At 34.9% G+C, this 25,163-nt stretch overlaps 2 protein-coding genes and 1 long non-coding RNA gene across 3 annotated transcripts; 2 read left to right on the top strand and 1 right to left on the bottom strand.

Annotated features, from left to right (window-relative positions):
* The first annotated feature begins 763 nt into the window (after positions 1-763).
* Positions 764-10,183, top strand: LOC129260538 (sodium/potassium/calcium exchanger 2-like). The gene is made up of 2 exons (XM_054898505.2): positions 764-897; positions 3,016-10,183. The coding sequence occupies exons 1-2, from the start codon at positions 764-766 to the stop codon at positions 3,263-3,265; spliced, it is 384 nt and encodes a 127-aa protein (XP_054754480.1). The 3' UTR covers positions 3,266-10,183.
* Positions 10,184-16,900: 6,717 nt separating this feature from the next.
* LOC129260539 (uncharacterized) lies at positions 16,901-19,309 on the bottom strand. The gene is made up of 2 exons (XR_010293615.1): positions 19,152-19,309; positions 16,901-18,280 (listed from the first exon to the last, which is right to left on the bottom strand). It is a non-coding gene; the product is annotated as an uncharacterized LOC129260539 (long non-coding RNA).
* A 322-nt stretch (positions 19,310-19,631) lies between these two features.
* On the top strand, positions 19,632-23,272 carry LOC129262461 (bcl-2-like protein 2). Its single transcript, XM_054900584.2, has 2 exons — positions 19,632-20,809; positions 21,063-23,272. Exons 1-2 carry the CDS (start codon positions 20,180-20,182, stop codon positions 21,180-21,182), a joined length of 750 nt encoding a protein of 249 aa, XP_054756559.2. The 5' UTR covers positions 19,632-20,179; the 3' UTR covers positions 21,183-23,272.
* The last annotated feature ends 1,891 nt before the right edge of the window (positions 23,273-25,163 follow it).

Here is a 25,163-nt window from a genome sequence, read left to right as displayed (position 1 = left end):
AACATTTTCTTATGGGGGGGGGGCAAAATAGTCAGCCACCAACCTGGCTTAAGTCTGGCTTGCCTGCACAAACGTGCCTACGCGCAGTTATACATACTGCAATACATATATTGCGCATTATTTGGCTAAAACTCTATGATGTCACAATGGTTATTATTAAGTATTTTGCTTAAATTTGGCTTTATAAAGTAAAATACTTACATGAGATATGAATACCAGTTCAAGCATTTTTGCAAAGCCAAGTAAAGTGCTAAATAAAATACTTACTTAATATTGAATACCAGCCTAGGACTCTGTCTTAAAAAGAGTCGTGATAAATATGAATTACACTCAACTATGGAAAGCCAGAAACACTTTTAATTTGTAACCAGATGACATATGCCTCGTTTTCTTGTATAAGTCCAAAATCCAGTCTCCATTTGCTTTGCATGTGATTATGTGAAGCCCATGACACCTAAGATACAATGTATCTAATAACTTAAAATTATTTCCACAGCTGTAGCACAGCTATCTTGAGCATTCAAGGAATATTTTCCTTCCTACCAGTTACCGATGTACTACACTCGGGTGGAGAGTGGCAAATGTAGATAAATGCCTTGCCAGCTAGAGGACACGAGTGATGCAATGGAATTTGAACCCTGGACCCTGTGGTTCAAAGTTTGGCCACTTGACCTGTGAGCCCCAGCACCTTTCCTTTCGATTCTTTCTCCTTCTTTGGATGAATGATAGAATAACATTTCTCTTTTGTTCCTTTTGATAGGTGATGGGACTAACATTCTTAGCAGCTGGTACCAGTATACCTGATCTGATTACTAGCGTGATCGTAGCCAGGAAAGGCCTTGGGGACATGGCTGTATCCAGCTCCGTCGGGAGCAACATCTTTGACATAACAGTCGGGTAAGTAAATAAAATGATTTTTTTTCAACTTATATATCATTCTGAATCATCCTGAGTATTAAACCAAAAAAATGCAAGTTATGGAGGCTGTTGGGCAACTTTCGGGGGCTGATCTATCTGACCCGATATGTATATTGTTCCTTAATTTAAACGAATTGAACCTCTTCTTTGGTAATACAGCTGAACAATTATTGAAAAAAGCACAGTGATGAAAATTTGAAGTCAACTTGGGCCTCACCAAAGGGGAGCAAATAATGTTGTGATGGGTGTATTGTATAACTACAAATTTTGGGTTGGAGTATTGTGGTGAAGTTCTTAACAACTCGTTTTTACACCAGGTGTATTCTTAGATGTCATCTAATTATCATTTAAACGAAAAGATGATTCTGAATCATCATTTCCAAAAGAACAATATTCTAGTTATCTTTAAAACACCTAAGAAGACCTTAACACCTTGGTAACGGAGACTATCGATTCCTCACATGTGAATTGCTGTATAGTTGGATTGAACGTTTAAATGTCAAACTTTGTAAGAATCTTCATCTCTGTTATTGTGCTCTCACAGTAGAATAATGTTGAGTTGATCAGTGATGATGAGTGAACACCTTGACAATTCTCACTATCGAATATAACCTACAGTTCCTGGACGTAGTGCACTGCGTGAATTCGCTATTCACTTTGTGCACTGAACTAGAAATTCCATCCTTGTTCAGTGATGTGTGACATAACAACATCCAGTCTACTCCTAACGTAGCTAGCGCTGGTCTAGTTGCATCCCCTTTCGCACCGCATTATCAATCTCTTACTTGTCAAGGAAGAATCATTGTAAAACTTCTTGTTAATCCCTTTTATTGTTTGCTATTCCTACCTTCAAGCCACTGGAAGTTACCGGGTCACACTTGTAAACGGCATGAGCTACATCCGGGAAATTTTGGTTATTGTCAATAGCGAGAATTCTAGATCGTAATACCGAACCCTGTATCTTTTGGTCTACAGGGACTGTATTAATGACAGTATATTACAATCCACAACAGCCAGATTGTCTCATAACTGTGATCATCGATCTGGACTGACTCTAAGTTTTAGTGTCTTTGTCTGTTAAGATTTTCTTAAGATTTTCTTTTTATCAGGAGGAGGATGGGGTTGTGTTCATTGTTGTAGTATTGAGGATGTGTGCCTTTTTCCAATTCCAAATAGAAGTCATATGGCAATGTGTGATAAAGAAATATGGTCAATGGTGCCCATCGCCTAATTCATATTAACATATCGAAGATCGAAAAGAGCTACCTACAATACGACTAGATATCACCGCGCCCTCTCTTCATACCAATTGGTCCAGCAGTGTACACATCCAGATCAGAGATCTTTGTGCTTGAAGTTGCCTTGCAATAATAAAGATTAACAGGATTAATCTTTATTGTAGTCTACTAGTAATGGATTTATTGTTCAATTTTGCTTTTGCTTACAACCTTGTTTGCGACTTCAGGACAAAGAGGTAGCATTTCAATTTTTGCAAGAGACTTTTGGTCTGAGAGTAGGGGTTAAATGATTGGTAGGAGTCGTCATTATTGCAAATATGAGTCTCATGGTAATCGAATAACAGAGAGTAATTATGACCTACCACCCCAAAACCACCAATAAGTCACCAGGTAAGGTTCTCTGTCAATAGCCAAAATAATAATTTAGTCTCCAAAATCAAAAAATTAAAAAATAGCTTACCTAAAAGAGCAATTCTTCTTCTTCATACTGTGAAAATTTGAAGTTGTGAAGTTGAATAAAAGAAAAGATACAAGAGTTTCCTGGACACTACTTTTTCAGACTGCTTGGAAGTTTCACTGAGATTACACAGTATGCTCATCTCATGAGTGAACCTGAACTTCAAACCTTGTTTTCTCCTTATTTTTTAAGCTCTTGCCAAATTTCCTCTGCATTCAATCAAGTACTTGTAATGGTTATTGTTGGTCAATTTTAACATATCATAAATAATTTTAAAGCGTAGGAAATGAATTTTCAAGCTACATAAATATCTCAATATTCATTTTAGTCTACTTATTGTTGGTTTGGGGGTGGCAGGTCACAATTATAATCTTAATCCCTTTCTTTCCCCTCCCTCTGCAGGTTACCATTTCCATGGATCCTCTGGAGCCTCTCTCGTAGCGGTACACCGGTGCCCGTGGACAGCAGGGGTCTCTTCTGCTCCATCTTCCTCCTCTTCGGAATGCTCATCCTGGTGGTGATCCTCATCGCAGTCAACAAATGGCGCATGACCAAGGTCATGGGAGGTTTCATGTTCCTCTTCTACATCGCTTTCCTGGCCATCAGTCTGTTGCTCCTGGCCGACACGATTCCATGTATCATCGGGGCATAAGGGATCTGTCCAGACAGAGTGATGTAGGTGTGCCGATCACCATATTCTTGAAGACACGGCTCTATCTAGAAATACCATGGACTTAAAAGCGGACCTTAAGTCATTGGAAAGTCTGTAAAGCGACCCTGCTTTAGGTGTGCCTGTCAACATTTCCTTGAAGACACTGCCCTATCTAGAAATAACCATGGACAAATTCATCGGAAAGTATGTAAGTCCACCCTGCTTTAGGAGTCCAAATCAACATAAAGATACTGCTCAATCTAGAAATACCCATGGTCTAATTCGGACCTTGAGACAATGTAAAGTATGCAAGTCCATCCTGCTTTAGGTGTTCCGATCAACATATCCTTGAAAATACTGCTCTATCCTCTATCTAGAAATACCCATGGACTAAATCGGACCTGAAGTCAATGGGAAGTATGTATATCCACCCTGTATTAGGAGTCCTTATCAACATATCCTTAAAGACACTGCCCTATCTAGAAATACTCCATGTTACTTATGATGTTAACATACTCGTACTGTAAGAGTGAAACCTGCTCTCGGAGTAATTATCAACGTCTCCAAAGTTGAAGATATTACTCTTGGAAAATCTCCTATGCTGGGCTTAATTCAGTATATGAGTCCCTTGATAGATTATCAAATCACTGGGTTATATTTCAGAGATGCCCACAAAGCTCTAAGTGTCGTGATAGCACCTCCCTGTCATTTCCCCTCTTTGAAAGAAAAAGATAAGATAAATGTAAATAAGATAAAATGTAAGATAAAAGATAAATGTCAGGTCAGGTAAATTGGCTAATTTCTGTAGTTGCTTCTTAGAACCAAGTGTTTATGCAACATGGATTATATTAACAACCCTCTGATATACTTTACACCATACACCCCGCCAGTGCGTTGGGGTATCCTATCCCCTACTCATGGCAATAATATTCATGCTATTCTTCGTTATCTGGCTGTCAATCTGAACATGGGGGATCAAAGATTGCCCATCTTGACGTCATCCTGGAGCATGAATTTGGTTTGTTTCCCTCCAGTATTGTATGACCCTCACCCATGCTACCTATCAATAATTTACATTCAAGAACTTGAAAAGAAATTTGTCCACGTGCAGTGTCTCTTTAATAGTGCATGCGTCATTGATTATCAACTATTTGGGCTGGGCTCGCCATTTAGAGCAATCATCCATAACGATTCAATATATGACTTTCTTGGAGTGCGTTGGGGGTGCAGTTTTAAGATTTGAAGGTTAGCAATGTAACGCTGCTTTCGAGATTGTAAGGATGGTAGCTATAATGGATAATTCAGATCTACATATTGATTTGATTTTGCATGTGAAGAAGTCAATTTGTATTTCTTAAATGGCAATTTTCAGCATCTCTATATTTTTGAGAGGTAAGGGCATTAGATTTTATGTAGCAGTTTGAGATACTAGTACATCATCTATTTCTCAACTGTGGACTAGGGTGAAAAATACCCAGGGGCTCTGGGCGGTTTCTACCCCCCCCCCCCCCCCCCCAAAAAAAAAAAAAAAAAAAAAAAAAAAAAAATGCTCAAAAAAGCCCTGGGGATTTCCCATATACTGCCATGTTAAAGATTCTCAAATGTTGCGGATTAGAGATGTGGGCTGTGAAAGGTAGCCCCTTTTAAACAAAAAAAAGAAAGAATTTTCTGCCTGCTATGGACTCGCATTGCAGGCATGTTTGTACCTCTCCTACTGATAGTCATTGACTGAATGCCAAGTGGGTTCATGGAGAAAAAATTTGATTTTGATAGTGTTATCGCATGTACTGTTCCAATGAATTTTTCGAAATATATGACATTGTAATAATCTCTTGCTGACTCATTTCTTGGAGCTGAAATCAACACGGCTGAAGTATCAAAGTCAAAGAATTAAAACCCTATAAAATACTCTCAGTATGATAGTACCAAATACTTTGACAGATTATACCTCAAATGTAATGGACTTGAATGTGCTTATATAAATATACATGTATAAGTGCTTATGTTCCTTTCTTAAGATATTTCTGCCATATACCATTATTTGAGATGTGTGCAAAATGAATTCCAAGCGTATGTCATTTACATATTCAAATCGTTGAAAGGTAACTAACTTCTTGAGCCCTTAAATATGATTTGCATGAGTGATGAAATAGTTCTATTAAGGAAGAAAAATATGAATTTGAAATGAGTCCATTGATATCATATAGCATATGTATATTTGATAAATCAAAATGGTTTTGATATGAATTATCTATGTTATGAAATTCTTAATGCAGAGACATGTGTATTTATGAGTGATTTTTGTCTCTGAAATGCTATACAGTTTTGAATCATTAATTCCTCTAAACAAGGAAAATGATGCTTTGGGGCAAGTTTGTGCTGGGGAGTTGTATATCGGTTGTGCATAAACTTTGTAATCAAGCATGAAAATTTGAAGATAATCAACAATTATAAGAAAAGATACGTGCACTGCACACTGATGTGATGGTATGGGACCGCATCTGATTCTGAAATGATTCATGTTTTCAGAAATGTGTCATATATATTTCCCATATACCGGTAATCACTTTAGGGGACTTTTCTACTGTAATTTTCTTCCGTAGTGACAAAAAGTATTGAGAAATGTTACATCTCACTTCTAACATAAGCTGAAGTTTATATTCAGTAATTTTATTATTCTATTTGTCACCATTTTAATGAAGCTCCTCAAAATGAATTGTTGAAGAAAAAAAAGGAAAAAAATCTATATGTTTTCAATATGTATGTGGACTAGACTGTCAAATATCTCTGTTCCCACAATTTTCAGTCTCAGAAAGTTCTTACTCAATGCTTATATTTGAAAAAAAAGTTAAATTCAATCACTATTTTTAAAAGCCCACAAATTGCCACAAATCAAAAGCTCAAGTTTGAACTTATTTGTCTGCTAAAAACCCTACTAGGATGGTTCAAGAAAATGTCAACAAATTGTTTATATGAATTACATGAATTTGAAGAAATGAAGTCAATATTGATGGTCGTAAAAAAGAAAAGGGAAAGTAATGAATACGTGAATATATCAAACAAGATTAAAAATTGCATTTATATCCACTGACATGTAGCTCACTAAACTGCCTTCATTAACATTTGATGTATGTATATATTTTCTGCTGTGCAAAATTAGTGACTGGTCTTGTATTGAAATTTTTTTAATACTTCTGTTTTTATTATCAATTTTTGTTTTGTTTTATGTAAAACTTGTGCATTATAGATTTCATTGCTTCTGCTGGAAAGAAGGATATATTTGAATGCTTCAAATTTGGGTATTGTGATGGTTTTTAAGTCTTTCTTCCAATTGTGTTTTCTATAGTGACCTTTTATCGGAATATATTCATGATGTATTGTACTTAACAAGGTATGAGAATAAATCTCAGCTGATGTATGTGTGAAAATATATATTTATAGTGGCTTATGGTCATTTTAGGTGATTTTAGGCTGAAACACATGCTTGAAATGTTTTAAAAGTTAAATTTACACTGAACAGATTCTGTCAATTTCTATTTCTATTGCCTTTGCTTGTTATTGTCTCAGATTACCCCCACTTATCACCCCCCTCTCTCTCTCTCTCCCACTCTCTGTTTCTTTTGTATCTATCTCTCTATATCAATCTCTCACTCATTTTCTCTGATACGCTCTATTTCTGTTTCTCATTTCCACTGCTCATTCATATGACACATACCTTGTTTGTTTGTTTTTTTGTTAACTGCAAATGAATATATTTCACTGTTTTTGTGTTTTATCTGCTGAACAGATTTGTGCAATTCGTTGTGATGAAAAAAATATTGTTTTGTGCAATTATCTGCTGACTTCTCACTTGTTTGGTAACAATAATCATATACATGTATCTAATAGGATGTATATATGTTATATACCGTATTTTATTATATTTTCATATTCCTCTTTTATGATATACAAGAGTGCAAATATATAAGCCATCGACTTGCTGTATTGAAAGGGAAGATTACTTATTCTTTTATATTCACTGTGTCAATGAAAAATGGATTATATCTACAGATGTGTGACTTTAGTCATATAGAGATTTACAGATTATAATTATATATATATAAATAAAATAATTATTATTTATTTACAGACATACATGACTGAAGGGATTCCATAACGTTTCTCTAAGAGATTTAAATTTTACATGATGTTGTACTCTTACTTGCATTAAAAAAAAAATTGAAATATAAAGCATTTTCTTATGCACTCCTTTCTCTCCCCCCCCCTCTCCCCTTCTCTCTCCCTTTCTCTTCCCCCCCCCCTTTCTATCTCCTTCTCAACCCCTTCCCCAATCTCCCTTCACCCCTTTGGTTCCTCTCTTTAACTCTCTCTCTCTTCCTGTGTCTCTCTCTTCTCCATTTCTTTCTCTGTCTTCTCCTCGTCTTTATAAATTATCATCTATCTCTCCATGTATCTATAGCCCTCACTGTTACTACGTTCAAATGTCTTTATATGGCATCCAATGATCTTTATTAAGATATCTTGTCAACACTCTCAGTTTATCAAAACACAGGCTTATTTTGCTCAACCAGGGTAACTTGATATAATAATTCTACTCATCAGGCTGAAAACAAGATTCACCCCCATTGGAAATGTCCACCCCCACACCATAAAAGGTGAAACCCTTCATGTCTATCTTGCGATGTATACAAATTATCGGGATGGTGGAAGGGCGTCATCATGGCATCACATTATGTCAATGCAAGAATGATGGGGTGTTTCAATGCGAATCTCGAGATGTTCTTGCAGAGACATGACGGACTTCTCTCTGTGCAGTCATGTACAATATTACCAAAGATATATTATTATTCAATTCTTTTTATTCTATTTTTGCTGATTGATTGGTCTAACAATGCATTGTCAAATTCAATGTTGTCACATAAACAAAATCTGTGGTGGCAGAAAGATTAAATGAGACATTTTCAATATTGATATTAGTTAAGACAGTTCATTACCATGCATTTCTATTTGCTAAAGCGAAGGGAAACTATTTTAATTTTTGCATGTGTGTTCAGTAAGCTATTTATTGTCCAATTATATGATTTTTTGTAATTATAGATATTTTATTTTACTTCACTTGTTTTTACTTGCTCTCCAAGATCTTTTCTTTATGTTTGTTTAAAAGTTACTTGTTATTGTAGGTGTTTCAATGTTCACAAGTCTATGTGTGTGAGAGCAGTTAATTACAATATTTTAGTGACTTGATAAGCAAATCAACAAATCATTAATTTTTGACATTGTTCTTTTGATATTTAAAAACCGATGTTTCCTTTAAAATCCTATATGCACTGTTAGAAAATTTATCCTTAAAATAAAAGAAGTTCCTGCAGCAAAGTCTCGAGAACACCTGTAATCTTACCAGATTGCGTAATCTTACAGGAAATTGGTATTTGGTGTTTGGAACCTTACAAATTTCCTTAAAAATAACACCCGTTTCCCCTTTTTAAACAGACCTGTTCTGTTAAAAAATTCCTGTTTTATGAATTCACAGAATGATTCTGTTATTGCTTTCTGCAAAATCTTCTTTTTTCTGTAAAATCAGGGTTTTCTTAACAGTGTGTCTAAGCCTTTACTGTAGCTCAAAATATATTTATCTCTGATATACAGACTCACTATGATTTAATTTTACAATCAATATTTGTAACTTTCAGCTTATGAAATGAACAATTATTTTTTTTAACAAACCTAGTTTCATGATTAGATTTAGTGTTTCCATTTGTGGTGCACATGATAAACTTACAAAAATATTTTTGTGTTATGACATAAATTGGATATAACTGTATTGCATTATAGTTTGCAATGATGATTTATTTTGATATAACTGTGTTGAATAATGCTGATGGGTAATATTTGTGCAATCTGTTTGATTTAACAGATTTCTTTTCTTTACATTAAACAATTCTAAATCTCTTTATCAAAATAAGATCCAACCAGCTTGAGCCACTCAACGAATATATAGAAGGATTTTTTTTTTTTGGGGGGGGGGTGGGTTGAATGAAGGACTTTGTTTCATATTATGCATTTTCTAGCATTGTCTTAAGTTATCGCTATCGAACAAAAATTGTTTTGCAATTTTAGTGTGTGCTTGCATGAACAAAATTTCACAAGATATTCCATGTCTATGTATTTTCTATTTTGGATTGTTTAAATTGAAAGAGAATGGTGTAGTATTTTTAGTCTTAATGATTTAAGTACGTTATCATGGTTGTTCAACAAATTTTCTATGTACCTTCCTAGTATATTGTTAACAATCATATAATTATATCATCATATATATTTCAATTGTATATAACATATGTTTAATCATATATATAAATCTAAACCAATCCATATTTTCAGCTCATTACTTATTTACACTTTGAGGACTAAATCATACCCACTAGGTAATTTCAATCCCAAATTCTATTGCTTCTCGTTAGATATATAATATTGATGATGATTATACAGTGTTTATATTTACTCATATATTAGACAATTCAAGAACTTACAGGCCGTGTTAGTAGAGCAGGAAAAATGCAAGAATATCTACATTGTTTTCTCGATAGCTAAAAACATTTGAAGTCGTCATTAAGTGGAACATTAAATTATACAGTGCCGAATGAAGTAACAAATATGGCAATAGAATTGAAAAGAATTACACCGGATTTGAGATTAAGAACTAGAGAGGCAGATATATTGTTGCCTATATTATAATGACTAAATTGCAATGAATAGATGCATTGATTCAGTGAAATGATGTGTCGCTTCAATGTGTATACCGTACTCCTTACCATATTAGTGATTGACAGAATGACCTTTGACTTTTGACCTTTCTCATGTGCTGTGTTAAGCAAGCTGAGATTTAGAATTGCAATAAAAATTATGAATTCTCATCTAGAATATTCGTCTGCTTCTGTTGTTTTTCTTTTTGTTTGTTGATGTTTTACAAAAATAAGATAAAAGAGTGATAAATGAGCTCAAACAAGAAACTTGTCAGCATACTTGCTCACTGCAAAAACACTTGTGTTCATTTAACACCAGCCTGGTATCTACATCAGTAAACACTATAGGAAAGTGTTGAAACAACACCAGTTTATAATCAAATTGATATTATTGGTGTTGCTTTAATGCCTATCTGGTGTTAGCCTAACGCCAAACGGGTGTTGTTTCAACACTTCCCTGGTATTTACTGATAGGCTGGTGTTAAGTGAACACCGACGTTTTTGCAGTCTGTCCCTATTTAGGAAGGACAGTACCTTATCAATTGGGGACAAGGAGAGATAATTTTTCACCCGTGACAACCCTATATGTCTGTGCCCAGGCGCGTAGCCAGGGGGGCGGTCGCCCCCCCCCCCAAAAAAAAAAAAACGTCCCCAAAAAGAAGGGGAAAAAAGAGAGGAGAAAAGGAAAAGCGAAGGAAGGAAAGGGAAGAAAGGTAGCTTTGTGGGTTTTTCTTTTTATTCTTTTTTTTTCTCAAAAAGAAATTCCTTCACTCTTGCTCTAATTTCATATACAGTACATGAATTTTGCTTCCGCGCTGCGCGCGGTTAAATGACAATATTGCAGTTCTCCTTTGTTATCCTCACCCTTTCTCTAACCCTGTTTTTCCACCTCAGCTATATGTGTTTCTTGCCAGTTAAAGTTCAAATATATACGTTAGGGCATGAAATTAGAGTAAGGATAGTCCGAAGTATATGAAGTTTTTTTTTTTTATTGGTCGCGCAACTTCTGGTCGGGTCGGCTACGGGCGGGTAAAATCTTTATATCAATTTCTGCCGTCACCTCCATATAGGCAACTTATCCCGCGTTTCAGCTCATTACTAAACAACCATAATTTGGGGGCAAACAGGTTCCTAATTTAAAAAGAGGAAGGTATAAAATTCGTATTGTATTAAAGGTCAAGTCCACCCCAGAAAAATGATGATTTGAATCAACAGAGAAAAATTAAATAAGCACAATGCTGAAAATTTCATCAAATTCGGATGTAATATAAGAAAGTTATGACATTTTAAAATTTCGCTTATTTTTCACAAAACAGTTATATGCACAACTCAGCAACATGCAAATGAAAGAGTCGATGATGTCTCCCGCTCACTATTTCTTTTGTTTTTTATTGTTTGACTTTGAATTGTACAATATTTCAATTTTTACAGATTTGACAATAAGAACCAACTTGACTGAACCATAAAATCTTAAAACAATGGTAATTCCACATTTAAGGAAGATATAAAACGCTGTTTGACAGGACAATGAGGAGATATTTACAATATTTCATATTTCATATAAAGAAATACAAAAGAAATGGTGAGTGGATGACATCATCAGTTCCCTCATTTGCATACCGACCTGTACGTGCATATAACTGTTTTGTGAAACCATAACTTTCTTATTTTACATCCGATTTTGATGAAATTTTCAGTGTTAAGCTTGTTTGATTATTCTCTTTTTATTGAAATTAACTTTTTGTTGGGGTGGACTTGTCCTTTGAATAAAAAAGAACAATATTTTTTTATCAAATTCTACTAAACTTCATGTCATTTCCCTACACATTCATCTCCTGTCCTGTTTTGCGTCCTAAGTTTGAAATTTTGAATGACACTTAAGTTTCTTCATCATTCAAAATGAAGCGCATCATGATAATTATACATCATCCTGTTTTATATAATTTCAATGCATCACAGTAGTTTCATTGCAACTTTTTGCGCACTATTTTCCTTGTAATGAAGTTCAATAATCTTAGAGGAAAAACAATTGAATTAGAGCCGATGGGGGTATTAGAGATATGTACATTTGATGAAACGTCCGCCCTTTGAAATTTCAGAGTTTCATTGCTCTGCGCGGGGAGGAATATCTTCCTCCCGGCATATATCCTTCTTCTCCTCTGTTTTGCGAGTTAAAGATATGCACTGTCGCTAAATTGTTTGTAATCAAATCTGATCTTTCCAAGGGAAGTATTCAATATAACTTAGAGAATACCCTTTTCTCGGTACCCTTTTCTTTGCAAAAAAATTGATAAAACACTTTAGCTTCCGCGCTTCGCACGGGATTAATTTTATTTTAATTTCCTCCATTTTATCCCTTTTTTGTGCGTTCACAATCACTTTTGAAAACAAGGTTCAAAATCACAATATAGTCAACTGAATTGGGCCTGATATAGGTACTAGAGACAAGAGAGATGGCTGCTTTTAATTTCAATTTATGAAACACCGAAAGCTTGGCGCTTCGCGCGGGAAGGGGGGAAACTCCCCCTCCCTGCACCCACCCCCTAGTGCTTGACTGAGTGAGAGAGAGTGAACTACAGCTTGAAGCTTGGCGCTGGCAGTGTCGTATAGGCTCTGCCTTTTTTGTGTGTATATATATATATATATATTTTTTTTTTTTTCTATATTGATTTTCCCTGGTGTAGAGCTTTAAGATTGTAATAATTAAATATGCTTTAATTTCTTTGACTGAGTGTGACTGTGGTGTGGATGTTAGAGTCGCACAAAAATACTTTTACGTGGGTGGGGGCTCGGGGCGATTCACTCCTGCCCCCGAAATGTGAAAAAATATTCGCGGTGTAGCTGTGTTGGCATGCTGGGCTAAGGGTAGCCATCAATAAATTTTTATTTTATTTTAGGGGCTTAATTTTTAATCAAATTGATTATTTTTAGGCCTATTAATTTTTTTTTTACATTTTATTTTTTTTTTTTTTTTCAGTGTAATTCTCTTTGTTTACTAAGGAGATTGTGCGAATTTCCTGTAGAAAAAAATTATGGTATGGATGGATTTCCATACAGTTGAGATTGGTTGGATAAATCGTAACTCTTTGTAAGAGGGGCTCTAAGACGAAGTGGATATAAGACGAAATGGATATGGACGAACTGGAATTTAGACAAAATGGTAAATTGGCTAAATGTGTATTAAACCTAATTGTTAGACGAATTTGTTTGAGACTAACTAAAGTTAGACCATGTGGGATGAAACCAAATGGAACGTTATTATAAAAAGTGTGAGTAGACCAAGTGGATTACCGTTGTAGGTCCCCTATCTTACAGTTTATGGCTAATTAGTTTGTTTTATTGGTTTGAAAATCGACCCCCCAAAAAAAAAAAATATATATATATATATTTTTTTAGCCAATAATATACAGAAATATAAAACGGAATTGTTGAGTGAAAAAAAATAAGAACAACATATTCAGTTCAATTTAATTCAACAATTTACTACATTTATTTAAATCGGATATTTCAATACGACACATGAATATAGTGAATTTGTTCATGACAATCAATACAATTTGACCCAATAAAAAGGACAAGACCTTAGAAATTACATAATTTGTAACTTGTGAAGGGATGCTTTAAAATAGTGTACAAGAAGTTTTACGAAAAATTATATTGGAAATTAGTTTGATATACAAAAACATGACAAATGAGAAAACAAAGGAAATGATAACATACAGTACACGTTCACAAAACGTCCAAGAAATAATCTCTCATCATGTCTTTTTTTTTTATACATTGATGAAAAGTTTTCGATAACATATTTGAAGAAAAACAGAGCTTCCACAGGAAACTGATGTTATAGCGACAGTTCCCTCAAGGAAATATACCACATAAATATTATGAGCAAGCATGCATTTATTTCTGTGACAGAAAATCACACAAAAGCAACTATATCCCGCGTTTTATCCTTATCAATATTGTTCACTCTTTTTAACTCTAATACTGTACAGTTACTATAACCACAATTGGGGCAGTGATTATTTTATCTATCTTGACAAACAATAACTTTCCCACAGATATTTTACTTCATATTATGCAAATGTCAAAACTACATAAACACATATGTTTGTAGGCCTAATAATAGCAATATACCTTCTTCAGTCTTGTTCTCCTCTCTGATAAAAAGTTTGATGCATGAGAGTCTGGAAATCTAAAGAAGACATTTATTTTCAATTCCATCAGATTAAGATACCTTCAAATATGGAATTTCTCATCAACAACATTCTCAGATATTGTTCCAAAATCATTCAAATTTTGTTTAAGTTAATCAGTTTTGTTAATTCATGCATGAAATAAGTGTATCTATCAATATAACCATTTAATTTGTATTTATATTGTTACAGAGACTATGTGGGATTCTGATCAAATGCACATAAAAATGATCAATATCAATAATTTCTTATAAAATGCATTTTACTGTTTTTGAAATTTGTCAAATAAATTCCTTGCTTCGACTTTTTATTAAAAAAATTTATCGATGGGAATTGTCGGTGACAATTCTCTGATCATAAACAAATTTAATTAACTGATTTTAATCGTAAAAAAATAACGGGACAGTTTAGAATCTTGTCTAGAAACAGACTTTGCATGGCACGTATACATGAAAATGGGAAATGGGGGGGGGGGTGGGTTGGTATAATGCACATAGTTTTTAAATAATGTTGCGTGCAGGATCCGCTTACCAAACGTCGCAAATTTGGTCTCAAATGTTGCACGAGACATGAAAAGAAAAAAGTATTTATGAATAACGCAGCGCAAACCTTTCCCTTTCAGATTTAACCCCCCCCCCCACCAAAAAAAAAATAAAATAATAATAATAAATAAATAAATAAAATAAAATAATGATAAAAAAACCAAGGGGTGGGGCCATATGGGTTGTGTCGTTTAACACTCCCCTCCCATGTCTTTTTTAGGTATACTTTCTCTGGTTAAAAAATGGGCTAGGCGACTTTAAAAGGTGATGAGGTTTCAAGCTCATCTTTTCTTATTTTTGTTATTTATCAACATGAAAATAAATATTTTTCTTCTCTGTGCTTCGAGATGTAAAGCATGTTTTTTTTTTCTCCTGAACTGCAGATATGAAACTGTACTAATCTATTATCATCATCATCATTATTATTATTATTATTAAATTTAGGCCTGTATTTCATCGGAACATCCGATCAGAAAACTGCTGTGATAGCCCATAGATGGCAATTTATTTTGGTACAATTTTATTGAAATTCTTAATGCAAATAATAATTCAAAAAAATAATAAATATTGCAGATTATGATACAATTGAAAAGGTGCGTTCATCGAAACTTCACCTTACACATTTGCATGAAATATACTGCTGTTTCTCCAAATAATTTGAAATATAGAAATCTCATAACTTTATCATATTTTTCGTCAATTCAATTTTTGTGAAATTTGCTGTGGAATATTTCCTTTAAGGAAATTCAAACGTTTTTTCTGTAGGTATCATTTTCTGAATAGAATCCCTGCTATTCAATATTCCTTAACACGTTATCGGTGTGTGAAGAATTAGGGGGCAATATAATGTAGTTCATCCAACATGTCCAAACTACCTTACAATTATCAAGAGAGACCAGCAGACAAACAGCTCGATGGGATTAATTGAGCTCCATGATGAGATCTTAAAATTCCTTGTCATGAGTCTATACAAGCTATATAACACCATCCTTTTCCCCTTATCGTTTTACTTGTCGGATTTGTTTGAGTAGTTGTGCCATTTCGGGTGAAAACCCTTTTTTGGTTACTTGTCCAAATATAAAGACGAGATCAATACCCTTTTAATATAAATTGATGTAGTCCTACCTCTATTTTAAACACACAATCCAGGATTTGCTCCTGCATTTAAGAGAGCTTTGTTTCCTACATATTCCCAAGATAATAGATAATAAGTTCATAAGATCATAAGTTATTCTTGAACTCTGTCCATCAAAAGTATAAAAAAAATAATTTGACGAATTTTACAAGTCAAATTTTAAAACTATTTTCAATGTAACATCATTATCTTACGTACCATTATTCAAGTGCCCCCCCCCCTCATTCTCACTCTCTTTCTTCCTCCCTCTCTTTGTTATTTCCAGCCTTCCTCGCGTCTCTTTGAATATTCAGATTACTGATCTCTCTCTTTCGGAAGGGAGGACTCATTTTCCCGACGAAAAATTTGACAAAAAAAGGAAAGGGTTTTTAACCAAAAATTAAGGGGATTTCGTCCACGAAAAAATTTGACAAAAAAAGGTCTTCACTTTCATTAGGGGGCACATTTCTGTTACAACAGCATATATTTACATTACAAATTTTAATTGTGCCTCTCAAAAAAAGGGGGGGGGGGGATTCGCCAGTGTCACATTTTGTTACATTTAGCTCCCTAGTTATCTAAAATTTTACCTTTAACATTTTCATGTGATCTATGTTCAGAAAAAAAATCATGTAAATGAAATAAAACCTCACCAAGGAAGAAGAAGTGGAAGAGGGAGAAGAATTTAGAAAAAGAAAAAAAATATAAGAAAAAGGAGAAGATGAAGAAAAAAAAGAAGAAGGGAGAGGAAAAAGGATGAGGAAGAACAAGAATGAGGATGGGAGGAAGAAGGAGGAGAAGAAGAAGAAAAAGGAAGAGGAGGGGAAGAAGGAGAAGTAGAAGATGAAGAAGGAGAAGAAGAAAAAAGAGGAAGAAGGAAAAGCGATAATAATCTAATATTTTTGTAAACATCCATTCATTGTAAATTATATGTATATTTTCATGTTTGATTTGTTTACTGAATTTACATCAAATCATACAATATAATATTGCAAATTATCATCTTCAAAAGGACACTATACTTCTGCATTAAACAAATCCTGTGAAAATATTGCGCTGCATTTATTGTTTCATTCATGCAGGTTCTATCAAAATTTACAATACAGTTAAAAACAAATCTTTACTCAAAATTACACTAATAATGCATGAAACAAGTGAATGAAGGCAAGGATTATTTTCAGTAATGAAATAAAGAAAATGTATTTTGTTTATATACATGTGATGTCAAAATATATAGTCTATTTAAAATAATCAGGAACCGGCATGACTTTTACACTCCAAAAACAATATAAAAAAAAGAGACTGATGTGTGCATCACAATCATAATGTGTACTTTAAACTCTTAAACACTACTTATCCACGTTTGTGAATTCGGGCCCTTATCTAGTTATTATTTAATGAATAATGATTATATAACAAATATTTGTTCTATGTAATATTGGTACAATCGGCGCTCCTACTTATCTCTGTACGATTCATGTCAGAGTTAGAACAGCTTCATTCTCCACATGGTAATAACAGTACTAGCGCCATCACGCGTTCAGTTCATGCCATTCACAGACTCAAAATCAAGGCGAGTGTTTGAGCTGTTTGAGATCATGTTGTGAATCGGTTGTAAATAATGAATGAATATTTATAAGGTGAATATACAAAAATATAATACAAAACGAATACAGTATTGTCTATTCTATCTGCTTAAAAACTTTTATTATAAGTACACTTATTAAAGGCACTGTGGACAGGTTTACATGGAGGCCTGCTCAAAAACTGTCATGATGAGTGCACTTACTGTCAAGGCATTGAACATGTAATGTTCACAATAAAAAAGTATAATTCTTTATAAATTTACTGCAGCATTTTCCTGAATAGTTTGAGTTTGAGTTAATGGGTTATTTGGCCTAGTCATGATTTTCTTCTCTGCAGTGTTCTCTCAGCCATATCCTCAAACAGAATGACATCAGGTGGGTGAGTTTCCGACCCGACAAATTTGAAATAAACCTCGTCAGCTATCCTTCTCAGTTCATGTCCAGTGTTCCTGGTGATGATGAACAGGTCTGCCACTTTCCTCAATTCCCTACCAGTATCCTCCAGTAGAAGCGCCCTCTCAGGTAGGGTAGATACTGTTCTTCCAGGGCCTGTGGATACCATTCCTTGGTTAACATCATTGATCCTATCTGTGGTATTTGATCGAAGCGGACCTGATCCGCCTATGTTTGTGCCATTGCCATAAAGGAAATACTCCGGCAAGCTGTGCTCTTTGCAGCCTTCGTCGTTGCTTCCACCGTCCCTCAGAAGTCCATGGTCTCGTCGAGTGTTCCCATTCCCTTTAGTCAAGCGGCCTTCTGGATCGCTCTGGACTTGAAGCACCATGATTCTTGCGGCCTCGTTCTTAGATATCTGTAATTTAGTCACTGCCTTTCAATCTGTGAATATATAGAAAGAAAAGAAGAATTTATTATAAAAGGTCTAAACGGGAGAAATAATGCATTTGACCAGAAAAATGGGGGGGGGGGGACACCATATTTTTACTATGTATCAATGTATTGAATTATTAGCAATTATAGTAAAGGGAGAGTAAAAGTCATGGGAAAATTTTCCATTCTAAAGTCCTCCCAGCCCAGGCCCTGGGATATATTTTTGAAGAGGGGTGCTGGTTTGGAGAGAAAAAATGACAAGAAAAAAAAAATGGGTTTTTGTTTTTAAAAAATTCTACTTTTTAGTAACCCGATTTCCAGGGGGTGCTGCGTATGGTGTATAACATTATGCAGCACCCCCTAGACAAATCTTGGGGTGCACCCCTACTTCCCAGGGCCATGCCCCGGTCCTAATATGGGGGAGGGCATGTGTACAAAAGGCCCCTGGTCGATAATCTTTTTTTTTTTGTAAGATCATTAAACACTTTCAAACACTCGTTAACTTTCTTGACAATAATTATGCTGCCATTATCATGTAAATGAATATCCAAAAGTCTAAACATATTTTTATGAAGAGAAAACTACTCTCTCTAAGACTCTAGAACATATTTTGTTTTAACATCAGTAACGCAAATGTGTAGGATATGTAGTGTACATCACTATGTCTCTGAATGTCAGTTGACAATTACCATTTTATCTAACCTAAGTTCTGCATCAATATAGTACTTAGTACTAATAGACACACTGAAGTAACATGTAGAGTCTACATATACTGCATACAGACACCAATGAATGGTGGAACGTAAGTAGACTCCCTACAAAAATGAAATTTCAAAACAAAAGGTCAAATTAGTATACAAATTGGTAGATGTCTACTCACGGCAGATTCCCTTACAACAAACTTGAAGTAAACTGCAAATACTGTGTAAATGTTACAACTTCAGTTTCTAGAAGAACACTTACAAGACGCATTAATAATCCCTTCTTCTTCGCTGAATGTGGATATTGTCAAACAACGTATATTCGTTTGACGATGTCACAGTCATTGCGCAATCTGGATCAAACCATTATTGATTTGAAAGAGGGGTGAAGAAATGTATGTCGAATATTATCAACATTTGTACGGGTTTTAAACTTTTTAACACATTAATTGCCGGTCTCTTCTTTCTGTCAATATCAGAGTAAAAGACTATTTTCCTTCAAGTGGAAACATATTTTCCAGAAAATACACAATAGCTTTGTTTTTAAATCTAATTTTACCAAGATAAAGAATTTGTATCCCCATGTTGGTCCCCTGGTTGCTTGCTCACAGGCATTCGTTCTTTCTTAGCAGTCAGGTAAAAAAAAACCTCGGTTTAACATATAACATATGAATAGAGAGGGGTATGGACGCTGCCATTTAGGGAAGTTCCCGAACTTTCAAGCAGAGTCTAGCGGCCTCCTCAGCTCAATGATTGGTTGCTCGTAGTGATGTGACGTCACAATAGTTTACGTCATGGTAGAATTTAGTCATCGGGGGTCATAGAGATGTACTAACTAGTATACATCTCTATGTCGGGGGTTCGGTTCTCCGAAACCAAGATGTCGGCGCGCGTTCGTATATATTCGGCACACCCGATCTGCGGAGCGTTATTTCGTAATTTCACTCGTGTGTGCTGTTGTTTGAATTCGTGTACTGTGCATAGATCTACGTACGTACAAAGAGCAAGCTCGAGATAAGGGATCAATAGATTTTTTTACCACACACGGAGTTCTCTAAGACTAGTTCTCGTATTGTGAAACACCAACTGCTAGTCATCGAGCTCGAGCAGCAGCGCAGCCTCTATCTAGCCGGAAAATATTGGAATCACTTCGGATCTTGCATTGACCCGTTGTGGTGTGTAGCGCTAGCACAGGGGATCTCTCTGAATGAGTCAGGAAGACCGGACGACAACTGAAGAGGAGACGGGCATATGGTGCTGTCTTGGATGGTCTGGCGGATGTGAAAGAGCTCCAAATATGTCTGAATCAATTCTCACTGCTTCTTCGCCTCAGAAAAGTAGTTTCAAGCAGTTGTTTTATAATGGGAATGTCACGAAGGAACAACCACCAAGCCCTGATGCAGAGGTAAACGGACATCCTCTGGTGGGGGAAGGCGAGTCAGGCCTTATTGCACGACAGCTTGGGGACGATTATATTTCCTATAAAGTTGGAAAACACAATGGACGCCGACCGCCTTGCCAGCATGCAGAGACATTGAGGAGAGTTGGGGATGAAGTTGAGGAAAGATACGCCATCACCCTGAATGGATTAGTGAACAATTTGGAATATGATCCGGACAAAGATGGTGAAGAGGCATTCACTGCAAGTTTGAATGCCATGTTTGAGGAAGGGTCATGTAACTGGGGACGTGTTGTGATGGTTTATGTGTTTGCAGCCCGTCTTGCAAAATATTGCCAGGAAAATGGAAAAGGTTATCATGTAGGACGCTTATCAGAATTTGCAGGACGATATGTTGCATCGAGATTAACTCCATGGATAAATAAGCAAGGAGGATGGGTACGTCACTGAAAATTTTATGTTATGTCTCTATTTTATTTTAACCCACTTCCAATATACTGTGGCTCAAAATGAAAGTAAGAATAATTTAAGAAAAGAATAGATTAGAAATTATTGAGCCAAAGCGATACTAGTAATAGATTCCGTAGATGTATTTTGACTTCAAGATATATGTGAAGCATTCCTAATATATCAAGAAAAGTCTAGAGTGACATGAATTTTAATTTTTATGTTTTTTTCTCTCTCTCTTCAGGAAAAATTTGATGAAAGTTTCAAAGCCAAAGACTGGAAGGAAAAGGCAGCATTCAACTCACTCTTGGTGACGGGAGCTTTTCTTGGTGGACTAGCGGCTCTCAGACTATTGATGAAATAGTAAAACATCACAGAGCAGACTTTTAATTACTGCGCCTGTCTAGTTTTCGTCAAGCAACCAGGCAGAAATTTGGATATTCGCCAAACTTCTATTGTGGAAAGATACCCTACTACTAGATTTCAAGTATGCACCCTATTCAGGAATAATCTGGACACAAATGGCACAATTTCAGCTTAGCAACTTCAAAATGGTACTTTCTATCGAGGGATACTATTGGATCTACCAGAAAACATATTTTTAGAATACTACAAGTCGACAATAACAGACTCTCAGTTACTAGAATATTTTTTTTGTCATGGGCTATCACTAGAATCAAATCTTTAACTTACATGTAAGACTACAGAGTTTAAAGAGCCTTGAGAAATTACTACTTTATGTAAACTATCACTGCCAGGTGAAAGGTTCTAAAACTCTGTCTTTGTTTCCCTTAAAAAAGATATGAACTGAATATAGTCTTTGATTTGTGTTTAAAATGATGTTTAAAGACAGTACTATATGTATGATGCTAAATTATAGATTACGTTTAGCATAAAAATACAGTGTACAATCGACTCTCCAGTCTCAAATTTTTATGTTTAAAAAAATTGCAGATAAATGCCCCTCGACACTACATCTGTTTAAGGAAATGCTAGAAAGTTGTTGCCATATTATGACATGCTTTTTGTTGTCTAGGTAGGGAGAACAGAATTGGCCTAAGGCTAACAGCTATTGAATGCAGACATTACTTCTGTTTAAGGCTGACCAGTCTTGGAAAACACACGAGTTCAATATAAATGACTGTTGCCTGCTTCGCCAAATGGTAGGGTAGAAATTGTTTTTGCTTACTTTTTTTGGTTTATTCAACAAAAGCAAAGCAATGCAATTTGAGCCTTGAAAGAGGAAAAACAGTAAAAACAAGTCAATTATCAGAAAAAGCTCCTGCATAAAACCAAAGGATGCTCATGATATTTAGCAGCTGATTAATTAATATTTATCTAATGATGAGTATATTTTGTTCTTGGATGTGATGTTGATGTCCGTTTGATGTTGCCTACATGATAATGATTATGAGGCAGTCTTTGTCTTTTTTTCTGTTTTTTTTTCAAATATGATTTTTCAAAGATCTTATTTCTTGTTTTGATGTATTTTCTTTCTCTTTTCAAAGTAAGCCAAATACCACTTACCAGCTACATGTACTTTGTGAGCAGTGCAAGACATGTCTTGAAATTTAGTTCTTTTAATAATTGATACATGTATGTGGCTGTTAATTGATTATAGCTGAAATTTATTTTCTTTGGATTATACTAAATATGTAGAGTCAGTAGGGTCACTCATAAATTTTTAATCTTCTAAATAAATTCCTTGTAACTAATGCCTTACAAGACCTGATTTATCTTTTGATCTCTCAAATTTTTGTTTCTAAAATAATCATATTTTTCTGGCCAATAAATATTTTTATAGGGTTATTGATACATTTAATTTGGAACCATAATGTAGACCTGTATGTAAATGTATTGGATAATTTTCCTGACTAATCATATTTAAGTTTTGCCCTTTGTTTATTTATGAATAGGACCTATGTGTACTTTTAAAATGATGCCCACATTGAATATCATTATCAAACAGTATTGGTCATCGTTTCTCCCTTTTGAATGTGCAATAACGTGAGAAAAAATAATATCCATTGATAAACTTGAGATATTCCTGGTACATGCATTCATGTATTGCTTGTGCATTCATTGCTTTCTTGTACAGACCACATAGGCCTTCATACCCCACAGTAAATGCATGATGGTGAATGTGTACCAGCTACAATGCATGCAGTCAGTATACGGAAATTTCTGTACAATGTATGCCAGTTCGACCTTTGGATGGATCGCTTGTGCGTGCGTGGGCGAGATATATTTCAATGGGTTTCGAATTTGTGTGTGTTACTGCACGTATATGTACATGTACATCCAATTGTGTGTGCATTACTGCACGTTGTGTGTGCGACGGATTGAGTGTTGAGTGAAGCCCATACGTACACAATTCTCTCATGTGAAAGGGGGAATAGTTTGGATTTGATGAATCAGCTTCACAAAAGGCTCACATTTATATTTGTAACTGTACGAAACAAATTAGGGGTAGAAGAATATAAGAAGCCAAGAAGGGCCGATAAAAATAAGGGACAGTTCTCTCCGATACTTTGTAATCTTGCACTTTGCAGATAAATCCAGATATTTTAGACAATATTTCCTCAATTGGACCTAGCCGAAAAAGGCCAAATGTTGCATTTTTCAAAGAACAAGGAAGTTCATTTTTATTAATCTCTTATAGCAGTTTAAATGCTGCATGCCCATTGGCACATCAGTGATAAGCCTCTTCTTCCTGCTATTAAGCCATTCGAAAGAGGAAATGAATAATATACATGTACAGGATATGGTTTTGAATGATCAAAAGCATGAAAGAAACTAGAGGATTCTGAACTTTAGACATGAATGAACAAGGAAATGTCTGAAAAATTACCCTGGATGTATAAAGACCTAAGACAACTCTTGAGCTTGTTGATTGAAAAAAGAAAATGGTTTTCATTCACTCGAAAAGTAGAAGCGAAAGTCAGCAGGGGTTTCCCCCATCTTTATCCCGAATCGTTAAACAGTGCAAAGTATTAAGAATACATGTATTTAGATTTTCCCAAACAAACAAATTATATATTTTTATACTGCAATCCTTTTGAGGTATGTAGCCTACATGTAAAGATACATGTAGTACATTACATAGTATATTGAAGCCAAGGCATATCAATTAACTGGGCCTATTAAAATACAAAGCTCATTAATTCTCATGCTGATTTTGCCTCGCCTCATCCAACCATATGATTTTGTGCAGCAAAACAGCATGGCTTTCATGAACAACTGTTAAGAATCCAAAAAATTGAAAGAAAAAAAATAACTGGCCACAAAAGGGAAGGAAATTATTCATTCCAAATACATAGACCAAGCTGGAAGCTTGCCAGACAGGTCAAATTATTTCAAAGGTCACCTTTTTTGTGAGCAAATGGGGGGAATGGTTAGAAATTCAGTGAGAAATCCATGTTTGTAACTTGTATTTTCATAATACATACCGGTACATGTAGTATCATATGGGAGAACATTTACCCAAAGTTGTGTTGTTCAGCTTATATTTGAATCTGATTAAATTCAACTATGTTAATATCAAAATTTCTGTGCATACACATAGGAGAGATTTATCCATTTCACATGGTCAATCATTGGCTTACACTGTATTCCTATGAACATGGAGGCCTACATGTATAGGCCCTACTCTTGTCTTAGCTTTCGTAGAGTTTGATCTTCAAAGGTCTGATCTTGAGCGATGACCGTTTCGATGTGAACTTGATAGTAGAGTAAATTAAATTTGTGGTTTTGTGACTCAGTTCCGCTTGAGTTTTTTATCATTTTTTTTTTGGTTCTGATTTTGCTGTTTTCTGTCCACAGTTTAAATGTTTGATAGGAAAGAAATGTGTTTAAACCATTCAAGGTAAGAATGCCAGTTTGTTGTTGTGCTGTGCTGTGAGTAAAGTGATTCATCATTTAATGTTTGTCACTTGTAGTTTAATGGCAGTAACAGATTTGAAAGAAACTTGCTATATTTCTCTTACAATGCTTCAAAAACGGGCTACTTTTCCAGATATTTTTTAATAAACTGATATTGATGAGGTCAAGTGAATACATCTGTAGTCAGAAAAATACATCAATAACTACAGTAGATTCAGGAATAAGATTGTAAAAGTAGATTACAATATAGTCTCAGATTTTTTTACAAACCACATTACATGTATATTCATATGAATGATCATTATCATATTTTTGACTTTACAGCACTGAAATTAATCTTTAGTTGATAACCTATAATTTGATAATCTGTTTCTATGTTAGTTGGTAATGATATGTAAGTTTAATTTCATGTATTACTTTTTTTAAATCACTAGTTGATATCTTTTCGGTTCACTCCTGTTGA

Source organism: Lytechinus pictus, chromosome 5 (assembly GCF_037042905.1).
Source record: "Lytechinus pictus isolate F3 Inbred chromosome 5, Lp3.0, whole genome shotgun sequence".
NCBI lineage: Eukaryota > Metazoa > Echinodermata > Echinoidea > Temnopleuroida > Toxopneustidae > Lytechinus > Lytechinus pictus.
The sequence above is the reverse complement of the archived record's forward strand: the minus strand, read 5'-3'. Positions and strand labels throughout refer to the sequence as shown.

Bases quoted from the DNA above. Each gene is read 5' to 3' on its own strand.
- LOC129260538 (XM_054898505.2), top strand. From the start codon at position 764: ATGGGACTAACATTCTTAGCAGCTGGTACCAGTATACCTGATCTGATT. The intron at 898-3,015 runs GTAAGTAAATAA...CTCCCTCTGCAG, and splicing joins ATCTTTGACATAACAGTCGG to GTTACCATTTCCATGGATCC.
- LOC129262461 (XM_054900584.2), top strand. From the start codon at position 20,180: ATGAGTCAGGAAGACCGGACGACAACTGAAGAGGAGACGGGCATATGG. The intron at 20,810-21,062 runs GTACGTCACTGA...CTCTCTCTTCAG, and splicing joins TAAATAAGCAAGGAGGATGG to GAAAAATTTGATGAAAGTTT.